Genomic DNA, 25538 nt, shown 5'->3' on the forward strand with positions numbered 1-25538 from the left:
CTGGCTGGATTTCCTGTCGCTCCTCTCTCTGCCACCGGGAAGACCAGTTTGCTGGAATCTGTCCTGGAGGAAGCCTTGTTCATTGACAGTCACCGAGCAGCTTCTCCAGCTGTGTGGTTTTCCGTTCTTTGTCACAGGACTTGATTTCGGGCTTACGCTCCAGGGAGTCTGATTTCCTCAGGCACTGTGTGACATCTGACACTGTCCATCGTTGTCCGTGTAGCCGTTTGAAGAGGGGCTTAGTTAGGGCGACTGGACTGCGTGCTTTCCTGGTGTTAGAACATCCTATGTTAGAGCCTCATGCGGGAGTGACCCTTACTGCTCGGCTGCCCTGGTGGGTGGGGGGTCGGGAACGGGGTTGACCCCTGCCTCTGTTCTGACCTGGAATGTCCTTCTCCGGGGGTGGGCCTGAAGACGGACTGCACGATTGGAAGCAGGGCTCTGAGCCAGTGGGTGAGGCCTCTAGCCCCGAGTGCACTGCTGAACACAGTTGAGAGTGGGCTCCCGTGATCACTGCTTAATGCTTTTCCACACACAGCTGCTCCTGACATCACTGGCCACAAGCGGAGTGAGAACAAGAATGAAGGACAAGACGCCGTGATGTACTGCAAGTCCGTCGGCTACCCGCACCCCGAGTGGCTGTGGCGGAAGAAGGAGAACGGCGTGCTCATGGTGAGTGGGGGTTGGGTGCGGCCCGGTCACCTTCCCTGGGGTCACAGATGGCTACGTGGTGATCTGAGGTCACTGACTGTGCAGCGTGGGATCCCTGCGTGTGGTTTGTTAAACTCTGATTCTAGTGCACGTACCCGAGGAAGATCTGTTCTTGTGGCCCCTGGCATTTGGTTCTTGGGAGAGGCAAGGGGCTGAGTGCGTGCATCGGGATAAACTCCTGGCACACAGGAATCGGCTGAGGAAGCGGGGCACCCTGAGGACGAGGCAGTGTTTCTCCAGTGGGACTGGAGGGTGACCTCTGCAGGGTTGGGGTGCTGTGCATATTTGCATCAGTAACTGATCGGCTCCCCGAGTGGATGGTTTGTGCCCCATTTCCTGTGTGTCAGTGGCGGCTGCACACATGCCTCCTATCTCCGGCACTCTGGTCCCGGCTGCTCCTCTTCCAGGCCAGCTCTCTGCTGTGGCCCGGGAAGGCAGTGGAGGATGGCCCAAGTGCTTGGGCCCTGCACCCGCATGGGAGACCAGGAGGAAGCACCTGGCTCCTGGCTTTGGATTGGCGTAGCCCTGGCCATAGCGGCTGTTTGGGGGGTGAACCAAAGGAAGGAAGACCAAGGATGAAGCTTGAAACTCACAGAACAGCTCTCGTACTGGCTGTACCGCCCGAGCGCGGCCCGGCTAGGACCTTCTCGGGGTGCCCTTCCCGTCTGTGGGTGCTAGCGATGCAGCGGGTGCTGAAGGCTGAAGACCCCTGCGCTCCTCTCCTGCCTGTGTCCTGTGGTGAGCACTGCCGGCAGCTCCCACTGGTGCAGGTGTCTGCCAGGCCCCTCTCCCCCACCCCGATGGCTCGGCTGCCCGTGCCAGCTCCTCTCTGTGGTGCTCTGCCTCCTGGCGTGGCGCCTCCCCATGTCCCCTCCCCAGTGCTCCATGCCCAGCCTGCCGGGCTCCTCTTGCATTCCTGAAGTCCGCCTCACCTTGCCCGTAATAGGAGGCATGTGCTATGCATTATTAAGTCTGACTGACTGGATCGTCTTCCCTGTGCCCTGAAAGGAAGAGGAAACCATGCTTTCTCCCTTGAGACGAGGAGCGTGCCCTTCACGTTGTTTGTGGATGTTTGGGGACCTGGACTCACCAAGCCCACAGTGTCCGCGCTGAGTGTGGAATCAAAGGCTGAGGTCCGCAGGGTGCCTGGCCGTGGGCCTCCCCCATCCTTTGGCTGCTGGCATTTGAAGGTGCATTTATGACACCGTCAGTCTGGGCCTGGCCTGTAGGCGGCGGAGCCTCGAGGACGTGGTGGGACCTGGAGACGTTCAGAATGCGTTCCCTGCCTCTCCGGCAGCTCACTGCAGGGTTGCTGCTGTGATACTGAAGGGGAGTCATCAGCAGCGAAGCACTCGGATTCTTTGGACAGAGACGGCCCTAGGCCCCACTCAGGCAGCAGCTCACCGGCTCTGGCCTCTCTTTCCTCCCCTTCTGTGCAGGATCTTGTCAACACCTCTGGCCGCTTCTTCATCATCAACAAGGAAAATTACACGGAGTTGAGTATCACGAACCTGCAGATCACGGAAGACCCTGGCGAGTACGAATGTAATGCCACCAACTCCATCGGCTCCACCTCCGTCGTCACCATCCTCAGGGTACGGAGCCACTTGGCCCCACTCTGGCCTTTCTTGGGAATTCTGGCTGAAATCATCATCCTTGTGGTGATCATTGTTGTGTATGAGAAGAGGAAGAGGCCAGATGAGGTTCCTGATGGTAAGAACATCCCCACACCAGAGCCCTGTCGGGGTTGGTTTCCCAGACCCACAGAGGATTCGGTCCCCCTGCTCCCAGACCTCGCACTGGCGCTGTGGCCCGCGCTCTCCCTCTGGGTGGGTGTCTTCTGTGTCCAGTTGCATCTGCCCTCCAGGGCTGTGCGTGACAGGGCAGCTGCCAGTCTCTGTCCAGCCCCAGGCCACAGGCCCCTGGCTGCCCAGGTGGGGTTGCCTGTAGGGCCCTGTAGGTCACTGCCCCAACTTGGGCATGCTGTTCTCAGAAGAGCCCCTGGAGCAAGGCAGCCTTCAGTGCCCATGCTGGTCCTCTTAGTTGGTCTTAGAGGCTCTCTCCCATGTGACTTTTTTGCCTGGGCCTCACTGACAACGTGGTGCAGAGCATCCGATGTGTCCGTCTACCCAGTTTGGGACCGGGTAATCCCTGGAGGCCATGCCCAAGGCAGTGTCCTGAGCTGGCCGAGGGTCTGAGAGGAGCAGGGAGCAGCGGAGCCACAGTGAGCCCTGAGCATTGCTGAGAGCGAGCGCTGCCGTCCTGGTGGGTGCGCCGGCACAGCCCGGGGACATTCTCCTCACTCTGGGTCATGGGTTTCCATTTCAACACTGTGGCTCCAGCCAGGGAAGCTGCTAGTGGAAACAGGTGAGTCGTCTCCGGACTCCTGACAGATCCCAATCCCTGCCTTCCCACCCCTCACAGCGCAAAACAGAGCCACCACCTCGTGGCCTGTCACTGGCCAGCCCAGAGGAGCATGTCCCCAACCTGGCAGGAGCTGGCCTGGCTGTTCTGGGCGGGCACGCAGCACCGGCTGTGTCCTGCCTGGTTGACTCTGGCTAACCCCGCAGCTGTCTGGGGGCGGTACTGAGTGAGCCCCATGCTCCCTTGGAGAATGCGGCTCCAGGGCAAGTGGAGGACCTGTGTGACGGCTGCAGCACTCTTTCCTTTCTCCTCTGCACGGCCCTGGATGTCGGCGTGAGGTCAGGCAGAGGTTGGCACAGATGTTAGCAGTGCCTGTGGGAAGAGCTGTTGGGCTCCCCTTGAGGGCTGGAGGGAGGGGCTCACTCTGGGTGGGGCCTGTTCCTGCAGCAGAGCACCCTGCCCAGAGATGCTGCTCTCCTGGGGTTCTCATGTGTCCCTGCCGCTTCTTTGTCCAGATGGTTAGGATAGCCGCGGCAGAGCTCCGCTGTGCTCAGACCCGAGGGTGCAGGGGAAAGTGGCTGTGTCCCAGGCCCGACTGCTGCCAGGGGCCTGTCGGTCCCCGCGGCACACTCTGGTTTCTTACGTGCCCCCTTCTCAGGCCACCCCGGCAAAGGCTGAAGAGCAGGCAGCCAGGGGTGGACTTCAGTCTGGTTTCTGAACTGTAGAGAGAGCCGCTGTGCGGAGAGGGTGCTCCTGGCGCCGGGGCAGGCCCCCAGCAGAGGCGGGAGAGGGGTGTTACGAGAGCGGGCGCCAGCCCAGGAGGCAGCTGGTGTGTTTTTGAAGACTTCCTTGGCCATTGGTCCCAAATGGGGGCAGTTTGTTGTTAGAGACCAGAGCGGCCAGTAGCCCCAGAGGGGCTCCCTGGTGAGCTAAGGGGTTGCAGCCAGTGAAGGAGCCCTACCGGGGATACCCTGCGCCGAGTTCTCTGCTGCTTTTGGGGTGAGGGATGGGACTGCTGCAGGGAATACAGCCTGGGCCGCAGCACCTCAGGCCCCTGTTCCCTCCTTTGAACCCCTTTCCTCTCAGGCCCCTCCTGGTTCCAGTCCCCGTGCCCTCTCTCCTGGAAGTTGCCCTTAGAAAAGCAAAGGGCCAACTCCCCCTTTCTCCAGCCCCGGCCTGGCCTCCCCAGTCCCCACGCGGTCCTAGCTGCCCGCAGACTTTGCGCCCCAGGAGAGCTCAGCAGAGGGCTGGTGCTCCCCTCTCGCAGAATGACCGTCCAGGCTCCGTGCTGGCTCTTGCATGCCGTCACGACGTGGAGGTTTGTTCACAGGCCTCAGGGGATCGTCCTCTGCTGGATGGGCCCTTCACTGTGAAGACAGCTGTAGTTCAGCCCAGACCCACTGGACTCGCAGGAGCTCAGAGTGTCTGGTGCAGTCTGTGAGCTCTTGGTACCTTGTCCCTCGCGAGAAGAGCACTAGGTGGACAGAACGGAAGTGTGGAGACAGACACGTCTGAACTCGGGTGGTGCCTGCCCCCAGCAAGGAGTGCACACACACAGCGCCTGGGTGGAGGCTCGGTGGCTGCCTCGTCTTGCTGCCCCCTGCACCGCCTGAGCCGTTTCAGACGACACCTCGCCTCCTCGGGTGCCTTGTGCTGGGGCTGCCAGGACCCGGGCCTCAGAGGGTGACCTTGTAGGCGGATCGGCTCTTGTTACCAGGAGGCGTGGGGCCCAACTGGAGCTGTGGGTTTTCACTCTCCTCACCGTCCGCCTGCTCCCTGGGTGTGTTCAATTTCTCCAGGGTGGGGCAGCTGCCTACCACCCTTCCAGGTCTTCAGAGCAGCCCATGCGAGAGCCCCCGGGACAGGGACCTGCGTCCCTGCCGGCGCCTCCATTGCTGCTGGCCGTGCAGCGGCCTCCCAGTGTGGAGCGAGCTCAGGGACGCAGCGGCAGCCTCAGGAAGCTTGCGGCTTTCACTTGGGCGTCATTTTTATAAGCGGGGGTTAAGTTACTGGTGAAGGACATGTGTGACTTGGGGGTGGCATTTTTAGCGGCTGCGGTGCAGCTCGCACTTGGACACACTGACTAGAAGAGCCGTCGTAGGTTCCAACAGCGTGTGCTGGGCACAGCACCCGGTAATGTGTGAAGCTTACACAAGCTAGAACCCTGGGTGAGAAACGTCACTCTGAACACATCTCAGGAACAGGTGCACTCGGGCCAGCACTGTCGCCCCCGTGAGGCTGGTGCGGCCCAGCTGAGGTCTGCTAGGACCCCCGCAGACTCAAACCCAGCAGCTCCCTACTGGGTCCCGGGTCCCAGTCTGCTTGTGGCTGTGTGGACGTGAAGCCGTGGTTCTGTGGGTGCCGCCAGGTCAGGCTGTCCAGGACCCCACGCCGGCAGGGGAAGACAGCGTGCACCTTGGTCGGGGCGTGCGGCAGCTCCCCGGGTGGCTTCTCCAAACTCTCACTCCCCCCACCCCCACCCCCAGCCCGGTGTCTTCTGCAGGACGGTCACGGCCAGGGACCGTTGGCCTGAGGGTCTGGGCTGTGTTGACACGTGTCGGTTACTGTGACTTCTTTTTTCTCCCCCTTCAATTGCATCAAACCCTTAACGCGCGGTGGTAAGTGAGCGCTCTGCATGCTTTTGGAGTCTGTCTCCTCTGCTTCGTCTCCACGATGCACAGTCATGGCGTTAACACCCCGAGTGGACTTCATTCACCTCACGACTAATTTGGATTTCAGTTTGCTGTTTAATCCTCATTGCCTTTGATTTCCGTCCCTTACGCTGTAGTTGTGTTTCTCCTCTCCTGACTCCTGTGAGGGCCGTTTGTTGTCTGACCTGTGTGGGAGACGGGGCTGCGGACAGGGGCTGGGCGCGGGAGGCTCTCCCGCATTCTTGGTCGCTGGGGACAGGCGCCGGGAGGCAGACCCGCCCACGCCAGAGGGGGCCATTGTGGGCAGGGACGTGGGCTTCCCATCAGACACAGGGCAGCCCCGATGAGGGAGTGGGCCCTGGGACGCTGGGTGCGTGTGCTGGCACCCACTGCCACCCTGAGATGATGTGCCTGGCCATGGTGGCTCACACCGCCCCCTGCTTTTGTTTCCAAGTTGGGAGTAGATGGTGACCTTTTTGATGTGTGTTGTGTCAGAATTTGGTAGTTCCAGGTGCACAGCCAGAGCATTAAGCGTGCTCCAAGTTTGCTCCTGTGTCTTTTCCTTCAGCTCCCAAAGTGCTTAGCTCTTAGCACGCAGCTGAGCTGGCTTGAGCATCAGCCTGTCCTGAGGGCGGGCGAGGCTGGGCGAGGCCGGGCTCATGTCTCAGCGCCGGGGGTGTCTCCGTGTTTGGCCAGCGCACACGCGTGTCTGGTGTCCGAGTCCCAGCGTGTTCTCTGTGCCTGTCTTGATAGCGCGCTGCTGTTAGACTCCCGCGGACACTGGTGTGTGGCTAGCCTGTTGTTTGGCTGATAAGTCATTGGTTTGTGGTTAGTTTTTTTTCTTCCTTTCTTCCTTTTTTCTTTTCAAAAGCCCTTTTGCTGCGGTCACTGTGTGTGCTGGCGGTGGCTTTGCCTCTCCGTTGCCTCGAAGGGACAGGTGGAGCAATGTCTCCCTGGGCCAGACATTACTCCTGACGCGTGCTCCGCAGACGCCTGCACCGCGGCTGTGAGCTCCATGACTGCTTCATGTGCACCCTGCCCCCTTGTGGAATCCTGCTGAGTTTTTCTAGAAGGCTCCGTGAAATCAGACCCTTCGGAATTGTTTGGGCCCGATCTTTGTTTGATCAAAGCAAACTGCAAGCAGTTCTGGTTTCCGCTCCTTTGTGGGTCTTTAAAAACCCTCTCTCTTTCTCTGTGTACATCTGCTTGAGGGGCCAAGCTGCCCTTAGTTGATAGGAAAAACAAAACATGGAAATCAGAATCCTAAAGTACCTATTTAAGAGGCTTTTTAAGCTCAGATCACTTACGCTCTTTGATTTAGACGAAAAAGGAGATCTCATGGCTCATCTGGGTTAGGGTTCCAGTTTTGGCCAGGGCACCAGCATGAGCCTGTCCTTGTCCCCAGTCTTCCTTGGAGGGACGTCACTGCCCAGCTCCTGGTGTGGCACAGCCCAGCAGGGCTGACCCATATCAAGTAGGTGGACTCTCGTGGCTTCCCCGTCCTCCCAGAATGGCGTCCTGGGGCCGGTGTGGACCGTGCAGGGGGACGCTCTCCCCGAGAAAACACACAGCAGGATTTTACAACTGAGATGGCGGTGTCCTCCCATCCCAGAGTGAACACTGGAACTGGGGACAGGAAGAGTGACAGTATCGCAGCCTCTGTCCACTACAGTTGCAGTTTCTCATGACCAGCATTCCAAGTGTTAACCAAAACCATTGAAACAACATACCTGCCATTGAGACTGGAGTCGAGATAACTGCTCCATGAGTGTGTGCACCTCAGACGGAATGGCCTTACTGATGCTCTGAGCAGCGTGTCTGCCGTGCACCCCCTCCGTGCAGTCCTAACACCTGTGTGCTTTCTTCTCTTCTCTCTCATGCACGGTGCACACGGACCCCACGCAGATGACGAACCAGCTGGGCCCATGTAAGTACTTGGTTGAGTGGCGGTTCAGTGGGATTGTGTCATGTTTGTTGAGTGTGACAGAGTTGCTGAGCCCACAAGGGGACACTGGGGGTGACCAGGAATGTCTCAGCCTGGCGTGGGTCTGACTAGAGACATCTGATTCCCCCGGGACAGGCTACAGTCAGGGAGTGCCCTGCAGATCCCAGCAATCCCAGAGGGTGGCACTGCACATCCCATGTACTCATGTAGATGATGTGGGAAAGGGGCCAGCCAACTCGGCTCGAGGTTTTGTTCATTCGGGCTGGACCACAGTGAGCAAGACCGGCTCCTGTTCCTGGGACCGACAGGCAGGCGGCGTCTCGTCTGCCAGCCTTTGCTTCTGTCACCTCAGGGATACCGGGTTCAGTTAGACAAGAACTGGTGCTCCGACCTGCATGCTAACTGGATTACAGCTGAGGTCAAAGGGGAAGTTAGCTGTGTACTGTCCGCGCTGGGAGTCGAGGCCCTGCTTAGCGGACAGGCAGCGGTTCTTGACCTGCGCGACACCTCCTGCCCGTGGAGACCGGGACAGCAGGAAGTGAGCGTCTGTGTCTCCCGAGCTCCACACTTCAGGGCTGTCGCCTGGCCTCACTCAGGCCATGCACTTCTCCTCCACAGGAAAACCAACTCGACCAACAACCACAAAGATAAAAACTTGCGCCAGAGAAACACAAATTAAGTACCTGCTTGTAACGTGAGTACGGCTTCTTCAGAAGTCTTGAGGTTCTACTGGGATGCCTCTGGTAGAGTCCTCAGGAGCTGGTGTGGGGGGGCTGGGCTGCAGCTCGCCCAGCCGAGTCTTCCCTTGCCCCACAAAGGCCCTCTCGGGCTGTGTCTGAGGGGACAGTCCCGCTGGGTGTGGCGTGGAGAGCAGCACACGCCGCCTTTTCAGCTCCCAACTCCCCTTTCTCTGTAGGTCTTAGGTTCCTGAAGCTGGGGGCGCCGCGTGACCTGCCAACGCTCCTGCTTGGGCCGCCCGGCCCTCTCCCCTCTCCAGTGAGCAGCACCGTGACGACTGTCTAAGCATGCCTTATTTAGCCTCTCCTGTAAGGGTGACCTAGCCAGGTACATTTAACAGTGCTTCAGTGTAGAAGGTGTACACTATTTTGGGCTTGATGTGCTGTGAATGTCGCTTTTTCCTTTGTTAAAAATACTGAGACAGAAGTGAAAGACCCCCGGGGGTCAGACCGTGCATGCGCCATTTTTCACTTAATGCAGCTGTTAAATTGGCAGAGCTCTAAAACGTACTGCTGCCATCTAGTGGTAATTTTTGTAAAGGACAGCAAAATCTACAGATATATACAGTATATAAATATATAGATCTATATATTTATATTTTTGGGGGTGGGAGAAATCCAGAATAAATGCTTGTTTCATTTTTAAGCTGCTGACACTCATTCCTTATTGTACGTTACCACGAGGGACTTGTGCAGTGTGGTACAGCACGAGGAGTAGAGACCGAGTCTGTAGTTTAAGGGCTTACCTGCGCCTCTGCGAAGGAGCGGAACAGGCCACTGAAGGGAAACACGGACGTGCAGTGGAACCGGGCGATTGCTTTTCGAGTGATTCTTTGTCGTTGTTGAAACATGTAAATTCTTAAATCCTTTTGCACTGATGTGTTGAATCTTATTCTTGTACATTCAATCAAAGCAAACTTTTATAATTTACCTTTTGTTTCCAATGACCTTGAAATGTATTAGCATGGTGATATTCTATGCAACTCTAGTTGTACTTTGGGTTTGACACTGTATTTTCACATTGACGCAATGATCGGTGGTAGATTTTCTAAGCAGACTGACTAGGCTCTCCTGCGGTACGCAACTGTAGGTGCATGTGTTTGTGTTCTGTGTAACTGTTGAAGTGCAATGATGTATAAAAAAGTGGATTCACCTGTTTTTAAAAATAAAACATTGATAAAAGGTGTTCGGAACGCTCGTTTTTCAGCGCTGTGCCGCTCTGCAGGGACACACGTCCGCGGTGTTACTTCCCCAGCCCTGTCAGCTTCTCCAGTTCCTTTTCCACCTCCTCCACAAACGCCGGGAAGTGCTGGTCCAGGAGGCACAGGCGCAGGAAGGGGCCCAGCTCTTCCGCACCCCGTGGAGACTGGCGGTAGGCGGGGGGCAGCTCCTCTGTCGCCAGGATGGCCTGTGGGGGGAGAGAGCAGCAGCTGGAGCAACCCTGGCCCGCAGGACAAGGCCGGTGCCCTAAGCGTCACCTGCACACGGGCGTCTGCCTTCTGCATACCCAGATGCACACACAAAGGGAGGTCACGGAGCCTGACGGAGATGCTTCAGGTGCCTGTTGGTGACACCGTTTACAGAGTGGCTCCCGCCTCGCTGCCAGAACTCCACTCTGCTGCTGCCCTCCTGGGCACTCCCAGGACGCGGCAGGCTCAGGTCTCCCCCAGCTGCAGGGCCACCTGTGACAGAGGGCACAGCTTGCATGGGCGCTGTGTGGTCCTGGAGGCAGATTTTGTAGCGTCTTCCACAACCAAAACAGAGAACATTTGTCCCCTCTTCACTGCGGTGCAGCCCTGAACACCGGGCACCCCGGACTCCCTGCCTGCCAGTTCTGCGCCATCCTAGGCACACAGCCCAACTTGGGCTGTTCTGACTTTCCCGGGCAGGCGGCTTCTCCCGGGGCCTGGGGGAGGCTTCCAGCACAGGAGGGTCTCAGGCGCGCGCGCACGGTGGTGGTGGTGGGGGGTTCCTGGGACCTTGCCTGCTGCAGGGTGAGGGGCACGTGCATGCAACACTGTTGAATCCTTTCACCCAGCTACCAGCCATGCCGGTGAGTGCCAGGAGCCCACCGCTCCGTGGCTGCAGGGGTGCCCGCTGGAGGGATGCCATGGCTGGTGTGCACACGTGCCCCTCCCCCGAGCCGGGGCACATGTAGCTGGCTGTGCTCTTTGCAGTTAGGAATAAAGCTGTGCAAACATTCACACAGAGGTTTCTGTTTGAACAGAGGTTCTCGTGTGTCCTGGGTAAACACCTAGTGTGGCTGCGGCTCACGTGTGCCACCGGTGCTGAGGGAGTCCCAGCTGCTCCTCATCCGCCCAGCACTCCGTGTCAGTAGTTTTTGCCGTTTAATTTTAGCTGTTCTAATAAGCATGTGGAGAGATCTCACTGGTTTAATTTGCATTCCCCTCATGACCAGTAACATCGAGTGTCTTCCCACGTGCCTCTCTGCCATCTGCAGGCATCCGAGGTCAGCAGAGCTCAGATAAGCGGCTGTGGCTGGCACTGTGCAAAGCTTGGGAGCACTGGACCCACGGTGGCCCCGGGCTCCACCTCCGCCTGCCCTGGTGCTTCTGCACTTGAACTCCAGCATCTTGCCGACCCGTCACCATCACTCTGGCTGTGGGGGTGGTGGTTTTGTTTCCTTTCTGAAACAAATTCACTTTCCTAAATGCAGATCAGCTCTTCAGCCTCTGTCAGAGGCATAAAGAAAATGGAAGTGCCCCGGGGCCTCGGGGCCCGTGCCCGGGGAGGGGGCCGACGGCACTGTCACCGCACAGACGGCTCTGTGACAGAAACTTTTCAAACAGTGCTGATGCAGCGTGAGGATCTTTCCGTGTCAACCGATGGGATGCGGCGTGTTCACTCCAGCTGTGGTCATGCCACACCCGACCCACTCGGCGTCCTGGAAAGGGACACTGATGTGCCCAGCTTCTTGCTGAGATCAGTGTCGTGAGGCCCATCCTTGTATGCGCCCTGCTGTAGTCCAGAGTCGCAGGAACCCAAGTGCACCACCCCGTGTGACGCTGCTTCCCAGGAAGCTTCAGCACGGTCCGGAGAATGGCTCAACCAGGAGTCAGAGCAAACAAACAGTGTTTCCAAGCAACGAGCCTCGGGCCCTCGGCGCCTGCAGCTGTCACGCCCGGCCTCGCTCGGCTCCCCAGCGGCTCGGGCTCTGTGCAGCTGTGGGTGTCAGAAAGTCCGCCCTGGGGCTGCAGGCCCTTCCACGGAAGGGGGCCCGGGTGAATCCGCCCCCGCTCGTGAGCTCTGTGTTCTGTGTCTGTCCACGTCGGCAGGGCGGTGGCAAGGCGGCTGGGCTTTGTTTTCCGGGACTGGCACAGGAGGGAGGAGGCCCCTGGGTGCTGAACCCGTGGAGCTGAGGCCCAGGCACGGAGGGCAAGACTGGAGAGGAGATGACCATGATTTTTTTTGAGGATTTACTGTTCATTTGAAAGGCAGAGTGACACCGAGATCTTCCATTCACTGATTGACTCCCCAGGTGGCCACAACAGCTGGGGCTAAGCCAGCCTGAAGCCGGGAACTTCATCCGCGTCTCCTACAGGTGGAGCAGGGGCCCAAGCACTTGCGCCATCTTCTGCTGCCTCTCGGGCTGTGCATTGGCAGGGGGCTGGATGGCAGGTGGAGCAGCCAGGACTTGAACCAGGCAACTCCCACCCGAGAGGCTGGCGTCCCAAGTGGTGTCTTCCCGGCTGTGCCGTGGCGCCCTTCCGGAACCTTTGGTTCTGAGAGAAGCTGTGCTGCCGGATTCCGTGGTGGTGACAAACAGCCGGGGCGAGGGGGCTGCAAGGTTGGGTCTCGAGAGCAGCACGGCCCTGCCCCAGAGTCACCTCTGTCAGGACAGGACACGGACAACCCCGCTTCTAAAGTCTAGTTGGCGTGCTCCCTTTGTTCCCGGGAAGCCCCATGCCAGCCCCTCGCCCTCCTGATTGCCATAGGAAGGTGGTGGGCGAGCGTGGCCCCCCCTTGAGGTTCCCCTCCAGAACCAGGGCAGGAAGTGACACAGGCGCTCAGGGACCGCTGTTGTCACGCAGGGAGGGAACGCAGGGACAGGCTCTACCTGAGCGAGCTCCGTCACCGAGGTCTTGGGCCCTGGCCCGGCCCGGCCCGCTGTCTGCCACGCCTGCTGCTCCGGGTTCTGGGCCTGGAAGACAGCAGAGTCAGGACGGACCGGCTGGCCCGGCACCACCGTGGCTGCCAGGAGGCCCTGCGGGGCGTTCCTGCTGTGAGGGTGCCGCTGGCCCACACCTCGGTGCCTCCCATGTGGAAGCCCCGCGTGGGGCAGCACTGGGGAGGGGCGGGGCAGGGGCACAGTTTCCGGTGCTCAGCACCTGTCACCATCTAGAAATGATACCTCGAGGACTAACATCTGTTAGAGGCGAAGAGGGGAGGAACCCCTGATGTGCCCACAGCTGGCTTTCACTTCATTTCAGCCACTCAGAAGGAATCCATTAAGATTCCTGGGTGACAGCGGGCCCTGCCCCAGGGAAGCCGGGGGCCTCGTGAGAGGCAGGGGTGACCGCGAGAAGCAGCAGGGCCCCCACCCCAGCTGCACGTCTGCAGCCCGGGCTATGCCCGCCCTGCCCTGGTCCCACCACGGGCTCGGTGAAGGCTGCTGAGCCCCTGGGCAGCGCCTCTGCTGCCCTGCACCGAATCTGATGGTGGAGGCAGAGGGCACCAGACTGCCGCCGCACACGGAAGCTGGAAATCTCTACTGAGGGCCAGAGAGGAAGACAGCAGGTCAGAACACGCGCCGGAGGCCAGGGTGCCCAGGGCTCTCCCAGCTCGGGTGCGTGATGCCACGGGCCCACATGGGTTCAGCTTAGCCGCCGAGCCACGTCCACCACCATAAATAACAGACACCAGGCGTGGGCGCCCAGTGGTGGGGACCCTGCCCTGCGTTAGTCAGCGCTGGGGGCAGCAGCCCTTGCGGGGAGGCTGGGCCGGGGCAGGGTCAGGTCACCTGAGAAGCCCCTGGTCTGGCCACTGTGAAGGAAGTTACAAGGCTGAGGAAACAAGAACTCGAGATAGGCGCGGAGTTCCCCCGCTTGCAGGGAAGCGGAGGGCCGCTGCAGACTGAATATACACACGGTGGAAAGCCACCCGCCTGAGGACAGGAGCGCAGGCAGAGGGCCCCCGGGGCACCCTGACAAAGGCAGTACTACCCCAGCCGCAGGCCGCGCCGGCCGCCTGCGTCCCAGGGAGGCCGCTCCGTGTGCCCCCAGACCCTCGGTCTCCTGCAGCCCCTTCTCGGCTCTGCGGGTTCTGCCCCTTGCCAGTGGCCTGTTCCTCTCTGAGGAAGGGGCTGGCAAAGGCGGCGGCGTGAGCAGTCGTGGCTCCACACTGTCAGCACCAGGCCAGGCACGCGCTCCGCAAGGGTTTGCAGCCTGGATTCCAAACTAGAACTGTCTTGATCCCAGACGCCATGGTCTTGGCACGTGACAGGTCAGTGGAGATCCTGATAAAGACTCCAGAGCAGGACGGGTGGGGTGGGGCCAGTGCTGTGGCACAGTGGGTAAAGCCGCTGCCTGCAGTGCCGGCATTCCACGTGGGCGCCGGTTCCAGTCCCGGCTGCTCCACTTCTGATCCAGCTCCCTGATGTAACTGGGACAGCAGCAGAAGATGGCCCAAGTGCTTGGGGCCCTGCACCCGCGTGGGAGACCTGGAGGAACTCCTGGCTCTGGCCTGGCCCAGTGCTGGCAGTGCAGCCGTTTTGGGGAGTGAACCAGGGGACAGAAGACCTCTCTTTCTCTACCTTTCAAATACAGAATCGATCTTTAAAAAACAAAACCACCAGGAACAAGGAGGGAAGTTTTCTAGGCACTGTCTAGGGCCGGACCCTCTCCTGCTGCGGCAGCCCCCTCCGCCGGCCTGCATGTACTGTCAGCTCGGGGCGCCCCGCACAGCCCCCGGCCCCAGCAGCTTCCAGCTGATGCCCCTCTGGCCCTACGCGGCGCCTCATGCCTGCTGCCCAGCCCTGGCCCCCGGGTTCCGGCTGTGCTGTGTGTATGGGGGACGCCCTTCCTCATGTGAGGCAGCGACACCTCTGAGGACCACCCGGGACGGGCCCGGAGAGGCGAGCGGCCGGGGCCTCAGGCTGAGGGAAGAGAACCCCCCTCTAACACACCAAAGTCTGCTGGGTAGACAGCACATCCGAAACCTGCTCAGAGACTGTCGCACGCAACGCGGACGGTGGGAAACCAAGCAAGACCCCAACAGCAAATCGTCTTGATTCAGGGAGCTAACAAGATGAAGGATGGGGACGTGCCGAGGCTGGGCGTGGAGCGAGTCTCGTCCCCACAGCGGACCGGCCACGGCGCCCCACCAGTGCCAGGGTCTTCCTGGGAGCCTGGCTCCAGCCAGCCTCGAACTCTGACGGAGCGCAGCGCTCCTGGGGGAGTCTGAGCCCAGCCGCCTTCTCCCACCTGCCCTGCCTGGGCGAGGACAGGGACAGAAGCTAGGGGCTTTCCCTTCAGGAAACATGGGGGCAGGTGCCAGTGCCACACCCTGAGGCGCTCGGGCTGACCCGAGCAGCTGCTCCTTGGGGGGCGGGGGGGCGCCGCTGTGTCCTGGCACTCCTCCCCCGAGGTGGGAAGATGCGATGCTGGACGCTCACGCGCAGACCCCAGTCTTCTAAGATCTCCGTTTGCAGCGCGAGCCCAGCTTTCATCCCCGCCGAGGAACGCTGCCACGCTCCTGAAGCGGCCGGCGCACAGCGTTCACTTCTGAGCAAACGCCCACCGCACGCAGGAGCCCGAGGACCCAGGGGCTGGAGGCTCCCAGCAGCCCTCACCCAGGGAGGCAGCAGGGCCCACGCGGGCTCGGTGTTCTCACTGCAGGGGACAGCTCGGCAGCTGGGCCGGGCTGAGCTGATGGGCCAGGCTCCAGCTGCCAGGGTGTGTCCCTCGTACAGGTGTCGGGACAGCAAGAGGCAGGGGACACCTATGCCTTCGCAGACGTCCCCTTGCGGTCCTGGAAAGGCCCCAGGGAGGGGCCCCCAGGCCGCACCTGACACCCAGAACACAGCCAGGGCGCCCCTGCTGTCTGGGTTCTGGGGGCCGAAGTAGCCAGGAAGAGAGACAGCCTTCAGGTTTAGAAAGCTGCTCAGGGGCCGGCACTGGCATGGTAGGTTAAGCCTCCGCTTGTGGCGCTGGCATCCCCATACGGTTTGCATCCTGGCAGTCCCTCTTCCAATCCAGCTCTCTGCTGTGGCCTGGGACAGAAGAAGATGGCCCAGGTGCTTGGGCCCCTGCCCCACGTGGGAGACCCGGGGGAGGCTCCTGGCTTCAGACTGGCTCAGCTCAGACTGTTGCCGCCATCTGGGGAGTGAGCCAGCTGGGGGAAGTCCTCGCTCTGTGTCTAACTCTCAAATACACAAAAAACAGCTGCTCAGGAGGAGCCGGCTGCCTGGTCCCCGTGCAGCACCGCGGAGCCCAGCGGCAGCTACTTACTGCGTGCTGCGGCGGCACGTGCCCGGCCCCGTCCTCCTCCAGGCCGTCCCCCGCTGGCAGGTCAGGGCCTGGCCCCTCCACGGCCGTGTACTGGGCCAGGCTCTGCGCGCAGCTGCAGCAGCGTCCCAGCGCCTGCTCCCTGGACTCGCCGGCGAACTGCACCCGGAACATGCGGCTCTTGCTCTGTGGGCAGAACAGAGCGTCCTGAGAGGCCGCCTCCCCCCGGCTGCTGCAGACATGGGCACGAAGGGAGTGGCCGCACCCCCGCCCTCTGTGCGGCAGGACGCCATGGCTTGCTTTTCACTGGCAGCAGTGATGGGGAACACGGCCCAACCACACTCATCCACACGGAGTGAGTGAAGAGCTAGCCGGGTGGAAGCCACGCTCACGATGGCCAGGGCACAGGCGGGGCCCCAGTGGCTCAGGCACCCCTGTGGGTTCCATCTCCTGGCAAATCCGCCAGCCTAGTGGGATGCAGCCGATGGTTTTAACGCTGGCAGCCACATCGGCTGACTTGATGGCAAGTCTAAAAACAGACGGATGGGGCCGGCGCCGGGATACAGCAGGTTAGAGCCCTGGCCGGCTGCACAGGCATCCCATTTGGGTGCCGGTTCCAGCCCCAGCTGCTCCTCTTCCGATCCAGCTCTCTGCTGTGGCCTGGGAAAGCAGTGGAGGATGGCCCAAGTGCTTGGGCCCCTGCACCCATGTGGGAGACCTGGAAGAAGCTCCTGGCTCCAGATCAGCTCAGCTCTGGCTGTTGCGGTCATTTGGGGACTGAACCAGTGGAATGGAAGACCTCTTTCTCTCTCTCTCTCTGGCTCTACCTCTCTCTGTAACTGTCTTTCAAATAAATACAATAAATCTTTAAAACAACAACAAACAGACCGAGATGGTGGCAGTGACAATAGCAGGCGCCTGCCCCAGTCCTGACAGACGTCCTTCTTGTGTTTGGTCTAACGCAGTCGGCCGTGCCCAGAGAACTCGGAGGCGGTGGTGTGTGGAGACAGAGCATCCAGACCCACAGACCACGGCGCTGAGTTCAAAGAGGTCTAACCTAACCACGGAGGGTCACGTTTTACGCCACTTAAATAGACCCATCGTGCAAAGCCAGGTGTTTGGGTGTGAAAAAACAAGGAAATGGTAAGGCACCATCATTCCAAGAGCGGCCCCTGCCGCTTCCGGCTGCCTGTGTTTTAGTTCAGTGATCTTCTCCAAGAGAATAAAAGCACTTAGCATTGCCCCTCCGACACGGGGCAGACGTGGAGCGCTCTGCACACGCACGCACACGCGTGTGATGGCTGGCAGAGGCACCACCAGCATGCACACGCGTGTGACGCACAGAGGCTCCGCAGCCCGACCTTTTACTTAACAAATGTAAAAATAGAAGTGTGCCTCATTACTCTCGCGCTTTAATCGGCCCCCTGCTGACAGACACGTGGGTTACTTCCAGCCTTGCTCCTCGCTAAAGCCACCGAGCTCTCACGGTGCCCTCGTCTGCGGCGCTCTCGGGTCTCCGTCAACCCGCCGGGCTAACGCTTGTACTTTCTGTCCCCTGGTTGCGAGTGCAGCTGCGCGCTGCCCAGGTCTTGCTAGGGACCCGGCCGTGGGTACCAGGAGGACCTGAAGCCCGGTTCGCGCGGAGGAGGACGGGAGGCCACAGCCCCGGCCTGCCGTCGGGACACCGTTCCCTCACTGCCCTTCTGAGCAGATCACGTGAGGACTGTGCACAGCACACACTGCTCGAGTCGCCAGCAGGGCAGGTTCCCGAGAGCAGCGAGGGGCGTGGGGCACCCACGGGGGAGCACCCACGTGGCACGTGGTTTCTCTGGAGTGCAGTCCCCGGCTGAGAGCCCGACCTGACCCACCTTTGCTCCCGAGCGGCTCATGTGAGACGGAACCAAGGCCCCTCAGGAGACACCCCGCACCCGCCCCCTCAGACTTCCTGAGGCCCCGCCACCAGCCAGGTCAGGCTGTGGCCTCCCGCGGGAGGTGTCTGCATGCCCTGTGTGAAGGAGCGCGTGGGCTCCTCCCCGAGAGGCGAGCGTTTCCAATGCCGGCGGGAGCACTCAGTCACCCAGAACAGCCCCAGGGACAGCAGCCGGGGACCAGTGCTCTGGTCCAGGAGGCAGGCGGGAAGGAGATCAGCACCACCCAGTGCCGACGCCCAGCCTGACTGTGGCCAGGCCCCCGGCTGAGCTTACGGCAGCACCACAGCCTGGTCAGCAGCCCGTGGCAGGGGCAGCCCCAGAGGCCCCGCATGGCCAGGGGTGCTGCTCGCCCAGATCCGTGAGCGACTTCCCGTGGCCACGGGGCCCCCGGGTCCATGCTCCCAGGGCGGAGGAGAGCACAGGGAAAGGGCCGGAGGCGGCAACCGGCGGGCAACACTCACAGCCCGGGGCCTCACACACGGGCAGGCCTGGCTCCCTCTGCCGTCCAGGCCACAGGAGAGGAAATGCCGCCGCCCCGGAGCGCGGGGCCATCACGCTGCAGGGCCTCGCTTCCCCCACGTGTCAGTGGCCCAGGTTGGCCCAGACCAGCAGCCCGAGGACGCCCATCCGTGTGGGCTGCCCGTGAATCCGCCACGCAGGGCACAGCCCCACAGTGGACAGTGGCGCCTTGGTGGGGGTCGGAGGGCACAGAGGACCGTCCAGGACCCTGGTGCGAGGTCACATGGGGAGGGGCAGCCCCACACAGGCCGGGCGGGCGGCTCTGAGCCACACGAGCAGGCCCGCACGGTCCCGGGAGGTCAGCGCTATCTGGCAAGGCGGCGAAAGTAACCAACGATAAAAATCACTGACAGAAATACAAGTGTTACTGTTTACAGATTACAAAATTAATTTCCTAAAAATTAACATCTATTAGCTGAGTTAATAAGACTAGTAAGGGGGCTGAATGTGAATTAATTCAGAAACAAACCTGATACTAAGTAGCTGGAAATACTGAGTAAGGGATTCCATTCACAGCAAGAACAGACAAGAGTCGCACCCTGAATGTTTTAAGTTGTGTACACAGAGAAAAAACCGTGTCACAGACTGTAGGTATACAGTTGGTGCTCTGTATGTGCAGGCTCTGCACCCTGGAGTCCAGGCTCGCTCCTGCCACTGCTCCGGCCGTGAACACGCAGCTTTGGCGGGAGGTGGACGTGTCCTCTGGGGTGGGGTACAGACTGCGCGTTTTACATGAGGGCCCGGAGCAGCCCTGGTTGGAGATGCTCAGGGACCCAGGAATCAGCCCCTGGCTGCTGACAGCCGCGCTGGCCAACCCCTTCGTCTACTGATGCCACCCACGTCACAGTGCCTGTCCCGATGCCAGCTTCGTGCCAGCGCAGATTCTGGCAGGCAGCAGGATGGCTCCAGTACTCCAGTCTCTGCCACCCGGGGGGAGACCTGGGCTCAGTTCCCAGCTCCCGGCTTCCACCTACACCCCCTCCCTGGCTACCTGGAGTGTGAACCACTGGATGGGGGGCGGGCACCTCTCTCTCTGCTTTTTCTTTTTTAAAGATTGATTTATTTATTTGAAAAGCAGAGTTACAGAGGAGGGGAGAGAGAGACAATTGATCTTCCATCCACTGGTTCACGCCCCAGATGGCCAAAACAGCTGACTGGACCAGGCCAAAGCCATGAGCTTCCTCCAGGTCTCCCACACAGGTGCAGGGGCCCAGGGACTGGGCCATCCTCCACTGCTTTCTCACAGGCATTGGCAGGGGCTGGATCGGAGGTGGAGCAGCTGGGACTCTAACTGGCGCCCACGTGGAAGCCAGCACTGCAGGCAGTGGCTTTACCTGCTGTGCCACAGCGCCGGCCCCTGCTCTCTGGTTTCAAATGAACAATAATGGAATGTTTTCAGTGACTACCAGATGCCCTGGTGCAGTGCTGCGGGTCCCTATCACATGACTGAAGTGTGGGACCCAAGTGGCACAAGCCCATCCACAGCAGGAGCTGGCCAAGCCGAGCACGTGTCTGCCCTGGCCCAGGACACCCAAGCCGACATCTTCTGCGCTGTGCGGGCTGGAGCACCTTACAGGAAAACTGCTTTCCTTGTGAAGGGGGCGGGGCACGCTCACCTTCCCAGAATGAATGGAGTCGATGTGTTGGGCCAAGAGACCAGGACTCTGACCTGGGTCCCAGCAGCCCAAGGCGCTGGCCAGTACTAGTGATGGTCTATTTGTGGGTTTCTCATTCAGCACAAAACAGCAACAAGGCTGCTCTGGTGGGGCTCTGTCCCCTGCGCCCGGGGCCCTCCCGACTGTGCCGTGTGGGCACCCGGCCACACTACAAACCGCAGAAGTGGTTGGCAGGTTCCGGGCGGCTTCCGCTTTGCTCTTCATGGTTAGGATCTAACAAGACCTGAGAGGAGACATCAACGCTGCAACAGCCCGCAGCGTGCTGGGAGCCGAGGAGGCCCATTCGCTCCGGGAGCTGACGGCCGGTGGGAGGCAGCTCCCTGAGCTCCTGGCCCAGCCTCCTCTGAGGGGAAGGGGGCGCAGGTGGGCAGCACGGTGTTCTTGACTGCACAAAACACTCACAGTTGCAAAGGAAACCAATGGTGCTGCGCTGGCTTACGGCGATCCCGAACATGGTCTGGAGTGCCGAGTATGCGCAGTCGCTACAGCGCGGCAGGGCCAACAGCTGCCCCCACATCAAGGGTGCCGAGCACGGCAGCCGCGCTGATCCCCCCAGACGGGAAGGCCGATGCCCCCGCGCCTGCTGCACGCACGCACGGTGGGCGGACCGGCCCTGTGGGCGAGGACGCCTCTGGCTCTCGGAGCCCATTTCCTGTCATCGCCTCAGCCGGCCCTCACAGTGGCAGAACAGGCCAGGTGAGCAGTGGCCTGTGTCTGTTAACACAGCTGCAAAGCAAAGGAATCTGATTTTCCAATATTAAAGGGGAAAATCGAAGCCAAACTCGGTGAAGCCCTGCCTCCTCCACATACGTCAGCAGCAAGACGCACAGGGGTGCACCCCTCCCCTGCCCACCGGTCAGGGCTGCCCCCCGCCAACGCGGCCCTGCCTCCCCACGGCCCCGTCTGCTCCGCTGAGCACGTGCGTTCCTCCCACCCCCGTGCACCAGGAGGGGCCCCCATGCCCCGCCACACACACAGAAAAGGAAGAGCAGGCTCGGGTGACCTTGCCTTTACCGTGGTTCCAAAGAGTAGACAGTCCATGCGTCTCACGATCTTCAACCAGCTCCTGCTGCCGACGAGCGAGAACCCTTCCTGAAACAGGCAGAGTGGTGAGAGGGCTGTGAGGAGTGGCCGGACAGCTGTGTCCCATTAGCAGTCCCGTGCCACCTACCCCGGCGCTCAGCGTGGCAGAAACGGCCCGAGAGCAGCCCCGGGAGGCGACCACAGGCTGCGCCCGTCCTGCTGCGGCTCCCGCCGGGGCAGCGTCAGCAGTCGGCTTTCCTCAACCTCTTCCTGCTAAGGAGGAACACGACAGGCAATGCCCATGGCCACGCTCGCTGGAAGCGCAGTCCTGCGTCTGAGGTTTGCTGAACGACAACAAGGGATCTGCTGTGCTAACTTAGGAACCGGCACATCCACAGCGCCCGCGAGGCTCCTCTGGCCGAGATTCGGAAAACATGAAGCGGTCTGGGTCTGGGTGCTGTCTCGCTCTCCCTTCCATCTGGACAGCAACAACAGGCGAAGGGGGCAGCAGGGGGCCCACGAGGGTCAAGGCTGACAAAGGAGCGGAGGAGACTCGGGTGCCGGCGGCAGCGTGGGAGCCGGGCCCAGGCTCTCGGCCCTGAAATGCAGCCACAGCCAGGCAGGCTCCTGGGATAGCAGAGACTCGTCGCTCCTGGACTGTGACGACAGGAAGTGCCGCTGTCCCTCACAGGGGCCGACACCCCAGGAGAGTGCTGTGGGTTCATTCTCCCACACTCACTTAAAAAAAAAAGTCAATGCTGATTCTAAGATTATCATTAATAAATTTTACTTTTAACGGAAAAAGAAAATATTTGTAATCTCTTAACAACTCAGCATTAGCACAAAGAGGCATGCTGTAAGGGTCAGTGATCGGTGTGCTCAGGCCTCTTCAATACAGACCCTGCCGTTCCAGGTGGCAGTACACAGGGCACCTGGCCGCACGCCCCTGCCGGCGGGAGTGCAGCTGGCGACAGAGACAACATCTGGAATCCACCCGGAACCAGCAGCCCCAAGGCGGTCACCGCTCGGACAGACTGCCCAGCGCAGGGCCTGGGTCTCGTGGTTCTGCTCTTCAATCCAGTGAAAGAAGGCAGACAGCTGCGCAGAGGGCAGGCAGCCCACCGGCGCACATGGAAACCCACGCAGCGGTGCCGGGGAAGAGGGCTGCCGCCACGGAGGTAACCACGCTTGGCGGGATTTCAGTATTTAACCTAATATATCAAACACATTTCAACACAGGAGCTTAGTGAAATATGAATGGCTGTGTTTACACTATTTCTTTTTTTTAAAGATTTATTTTTATGTATTTGAAAGAGTTACAGAGAGAGGTAGAGACAGAGAGGTCTTCATCTGCTGGTTCAATCCCCAGATGGCTGCAACGGCCGGAGCTGCACCAATCCGAAGCCAGGAGCCTCTTCCAGGTCTCCCACGCGGGTGCAGGGGCCCAAGGACTTGGGTCATCTTCTACTGCTTTCCCAGACCATAGCAGAGAGCTGGATTGGAAGAGGAGCAGCCAGGACTAGAACCAGCACCCATATGGGATGCCCGCGCCTCAAGACAGGGCATTAACCCACTGCGCCATAGCGCCGGCCCCACATTATTTCTTTTTTAAGATTTATTTATTTGAAAGGCAGAGTTACAGAGAGAGAGTGAGCGAGCAGAGACAGAGATAGGTCTTCCATTCACTGTTCACTCCCCAAATGGCCACAATGGCTGGGGCTGCGCCAGGCCAAAGCTAGGAGCTTCCCTAGAACTGCCATGTGGCTTCAGGGCCCAAACACTTGGAAGATTCTCCACTGCTTTCCCAGGCACAATAGCAGGCAGCTAGATGGGAAGTGGTGCAACTGGGACTCAAACCAGCGCCCATATGGGATGCCAGCGCCGCAGGCCACGGCTTTAACGGCTGCACCACAGCGCTGGGCCTCTTATTCTTTTTTGCATTAAGCCTTTGAGAATCAGTGTGCACTTTATACTTATGCCACATCAATTCGAACAGTTTTTTCAACAGTTAAAGTGAGATGCAGTCCTGCCAAAATAATGAAGTTGAATTTAATACTATTTTATGTTGCTTCCATTTTTAAACCTAAATGTAAATGAAATAACAGCACCACCGTCCCATATAAGCGCCAGTTCAGGTCCCGGCTGTTCCTCTTCCCATCCAGCTCTCTCCTGTGGCCTGGGAAAGCAGTGGAGGACGGCCCAGGCCCTAGTGCTCGGGCCCCTGCACTCGAGTGGGAGACCTGGGGGAGGTTCTTGGCTCCTGGCTTCAGATCAGCTCAGCTCTGGCTGCTGCGGTCATTTGGGGAGTGACCAGCAGATAGAAGACCTCTCTCTCTCTCTCTCTGGATCTACCTCTCTCTGTAGCTCTTTGAAATCAGTAAAGTAATTCTTCTTTTAAAAATTGTAACTCTGTGTTTCAGTTCCCTGGCCACGTTTAGGTGCTCGGGGGCCACCCTCAGCGCAGGCGTCCTGTGCGGCTGAGCAGGCGCAGAGGGCAGTGAGTGCTCTGCTGGCCCGGGGAGCCCAGGGCCTTGTGGCCTTCTGCGCTGTGCTGGTTCTGTGGCCACGTAAGCCGCCTGTGTGCAGTGAGAACACGGGTGTGACACGGAATGGGGCTGTGTGTGTTGGGGGGGGTACCTAAAACAGCAACTGGCCTACGGGAGTTCCGTTCTGCTCTGCTTTACCTTCCTGTAAATTCCACCGCGGTCTGCAAAGCTTATTTTAAATAAGAAGAGATGGCAGCTCTAGGCCTTGGCCTGACCTGGTCTCTTCCTAGAGCTCAGGCCGGATGGGGTCCCACAGGCCCCCTCCTCCCCACTGCCCCACAGAAATCGCAACCTGGTGGTTTCTCTCCACTCGTGCAGCTGCTCCTACTCGGTGCCGCGCCAGCCACTGGCTGGACTCACGCTGGACTCCTGGTCTCCCTCCTGCCTCAGCGGTTCTCCCATCTGATGGTCCCCCCACCTGCAGCAGCCAGCCCCAGAACCCCTGCAGCCTCCTCCTGCCTGGCCCCCGACCCCTGCTCCCCACTCCTCACCCACCCCAAGTGACCGAGTGTCTCTCAAGACCACATCAGAGCTGCCCTCCAGAAACCTCTGCAGCTGAAGTCCTGACCCCTTAGCACAGGGGAGCTGGGAACCCTGGCTTCCACCTCTTCCCTGGCAGGGAAGCTGCAGTCCAGCCGGGCCAGTCGCCTGCAGTGCCCCGCCCAGGGTTTGGTAAAGCCCAGCTTTGTCTCGAGCGCCCCACAAGGCAAGGGCGGGATTGCTCTGGGATGATGCCTTGGCGGGACCCCGGTCTTCCGAGGCACCACCATAACTGCTTACATTTCTTCCTTCCTGGGTAGAAGAGGGACAGCCCTAGAAAGGCCAGGGCCAGGTTCTAGAACACACGGTTAACCTCAAATCCCAGCACCACCACTGCGTCCACTGGCCCGCAGCTCCGGGCTCCAGCAGTGGCTGTGCTGGCAGTGCCTCTGAGCCGAGCTGTGGACGGCTCCTCACGAGGTGGCCCAGCACGTCACGTATTTCTTCGCTCTGCTCTTCCCCGACCTTTTCACTTAGCTCCCCTCTAATCACTGTTCACCTGCCCCAACCTCAACCACTCACCCCGGTACTTTCACTAACACTTGGCCGTTCCCTCTCACAGTGGTTATCTGTACATCTGTGTGCGATTATTAGCCTTATTTATTTGAAAAGCAGAGTTAAAAAGAGATAGGGAGAGACAGAGATCTTGCATCAATTGGTTCACTCCCCAAATGGCCACAATGGCTAGGCCTGGGCCAGGTGGGAGCCAGGAGCCAGAAGCTCCACCCGGGTCTCCCACATGGGTGCAGGGGCCCAGGGACTCGGGCCATCATCCACTGCTTCCCAGGAGCATCAGCAGGAAGCTGGATCAGAAGCGGAGCAGCTGGGACCCAAACGGGCTTGCTACACACACCCCAAGCAGCAGCTGCACCCGCCGCACCACAGCTCCGGCCCCTGCTGAACGCTGTTTTTTCCCACTGGACTGGAAGCCCCGTGCAGGCAGGGGCTAAGTCGGTTTTGCTCATTACTAAACACACAGCACCAACTACAGTGCTTGACCCTAGAAAGTTCTTCAGTAAGCGTTACTGAGTGAACGGAAGAAGGAAACCCCTTGTTACAATGAACAGAACACGGCACATTGCTGTCGTTTCTTTAACGCTGTGAGGGGTGTAAGCGCACTGCGTGTCCAGTGAGGTGGGACACCTTAACTCTGACCCGACGTGCCCCCATCTTGTTCAGAGTCCAGAAACAGCTCTTCCCCTAATGTCCTGGGACTTGGGCTGTCACTCACATTCCCGGATGTCAGCGCTGGCCTCCATCTCTGCAGAGCTACCTGCTGGGCGCAGCTCCCTCTCGGCAGCCTCCCTGCCCCTCTCAGCCCCCTGCACGGTGCTTGTCTTGGCCGAGAAGCTCACTTAATGCCTCTGGGCTCCTCCCACGGTTCAAAAAGTCAGAGAATCTGCCCAAGGAGGAGGCGGCAGCCAGGCCA

The 25538-nt window shown here is 60.0% G+C and overlaps 2 protein-coding genes across 2 annotated transcripts in view; one reads left to right on the forward strand and one right to left on the reverse strand.

Annotated features, from left to right (window-relative positions):
• The window catches only part of NPTN (neuroplastin), a 29496-nt gene extending 19902 nt beyond the window's left edge, over positions 1-9594 (forward strand). Inside the window, exons 5-9 of the mRNA XM_062206678.1 lie at positions 539-672; positions 2151-2424; positions 7632-7653; positions 8290-8365; positions 8588-9594. Coding sequence (XP_062062662.1) covers positions 539-672; positions 2151-2424; positions 7632-7653; positions 8290-8350 — 491 coding nt within the window. The 3' untranslated portion in view covers positions 8351-8365; positions 8588-9594. The remainder of the gene's footprint in view (positions 1-538; positions 673-2150; positions 2425-7631; positions 7654-8289; positions 8366-8587) is intronic.
• The window catches only part of REC114 (REC114 meiotic recombination protein), a 112142-nt gene continuing 94984 nt past the window's right edge, over positions 8381-25538 (reverse strand). The window contains exons 3-8 of the mRNA XM_062206679.1: positions 21009-21092; positions 15878-16060; positions 12487-12570; positions 9656-9816; positions 9155-9185; positions 8381-8506 (exon numbers count right to left, since the gene is read on the reverse strand). Of these exons, the coding sequence (XP_062062663.1) occupies positions 8381-8506; positions 9155-9185; positions 9656-9816; positions 12487-12570; positions 15878-16060; positions 21009-21092 (669 nt within the window). The remainder of the gene's footprint in view (positions 8507-9154; positions 9186-9655; positions 9817-12486; positions 12571-15877; positions 16061-21008; positions 21093-25538) is intronic.

This window comes from Lepus europaeus, chromosome 11 (assembly GCF_033115175.1).
Source record: "Lepus europaeus isolate LE1 chromosome 11, mLepTim1.pri, whole genome shotgun sequence".
In the NCBI taxonomy this organism is placed as follows: Eukaryota; Metazoa; Chordata; class Mammalia; order Lagomorpha; family Leporidae; genus Lepus; species Lepus europaeus.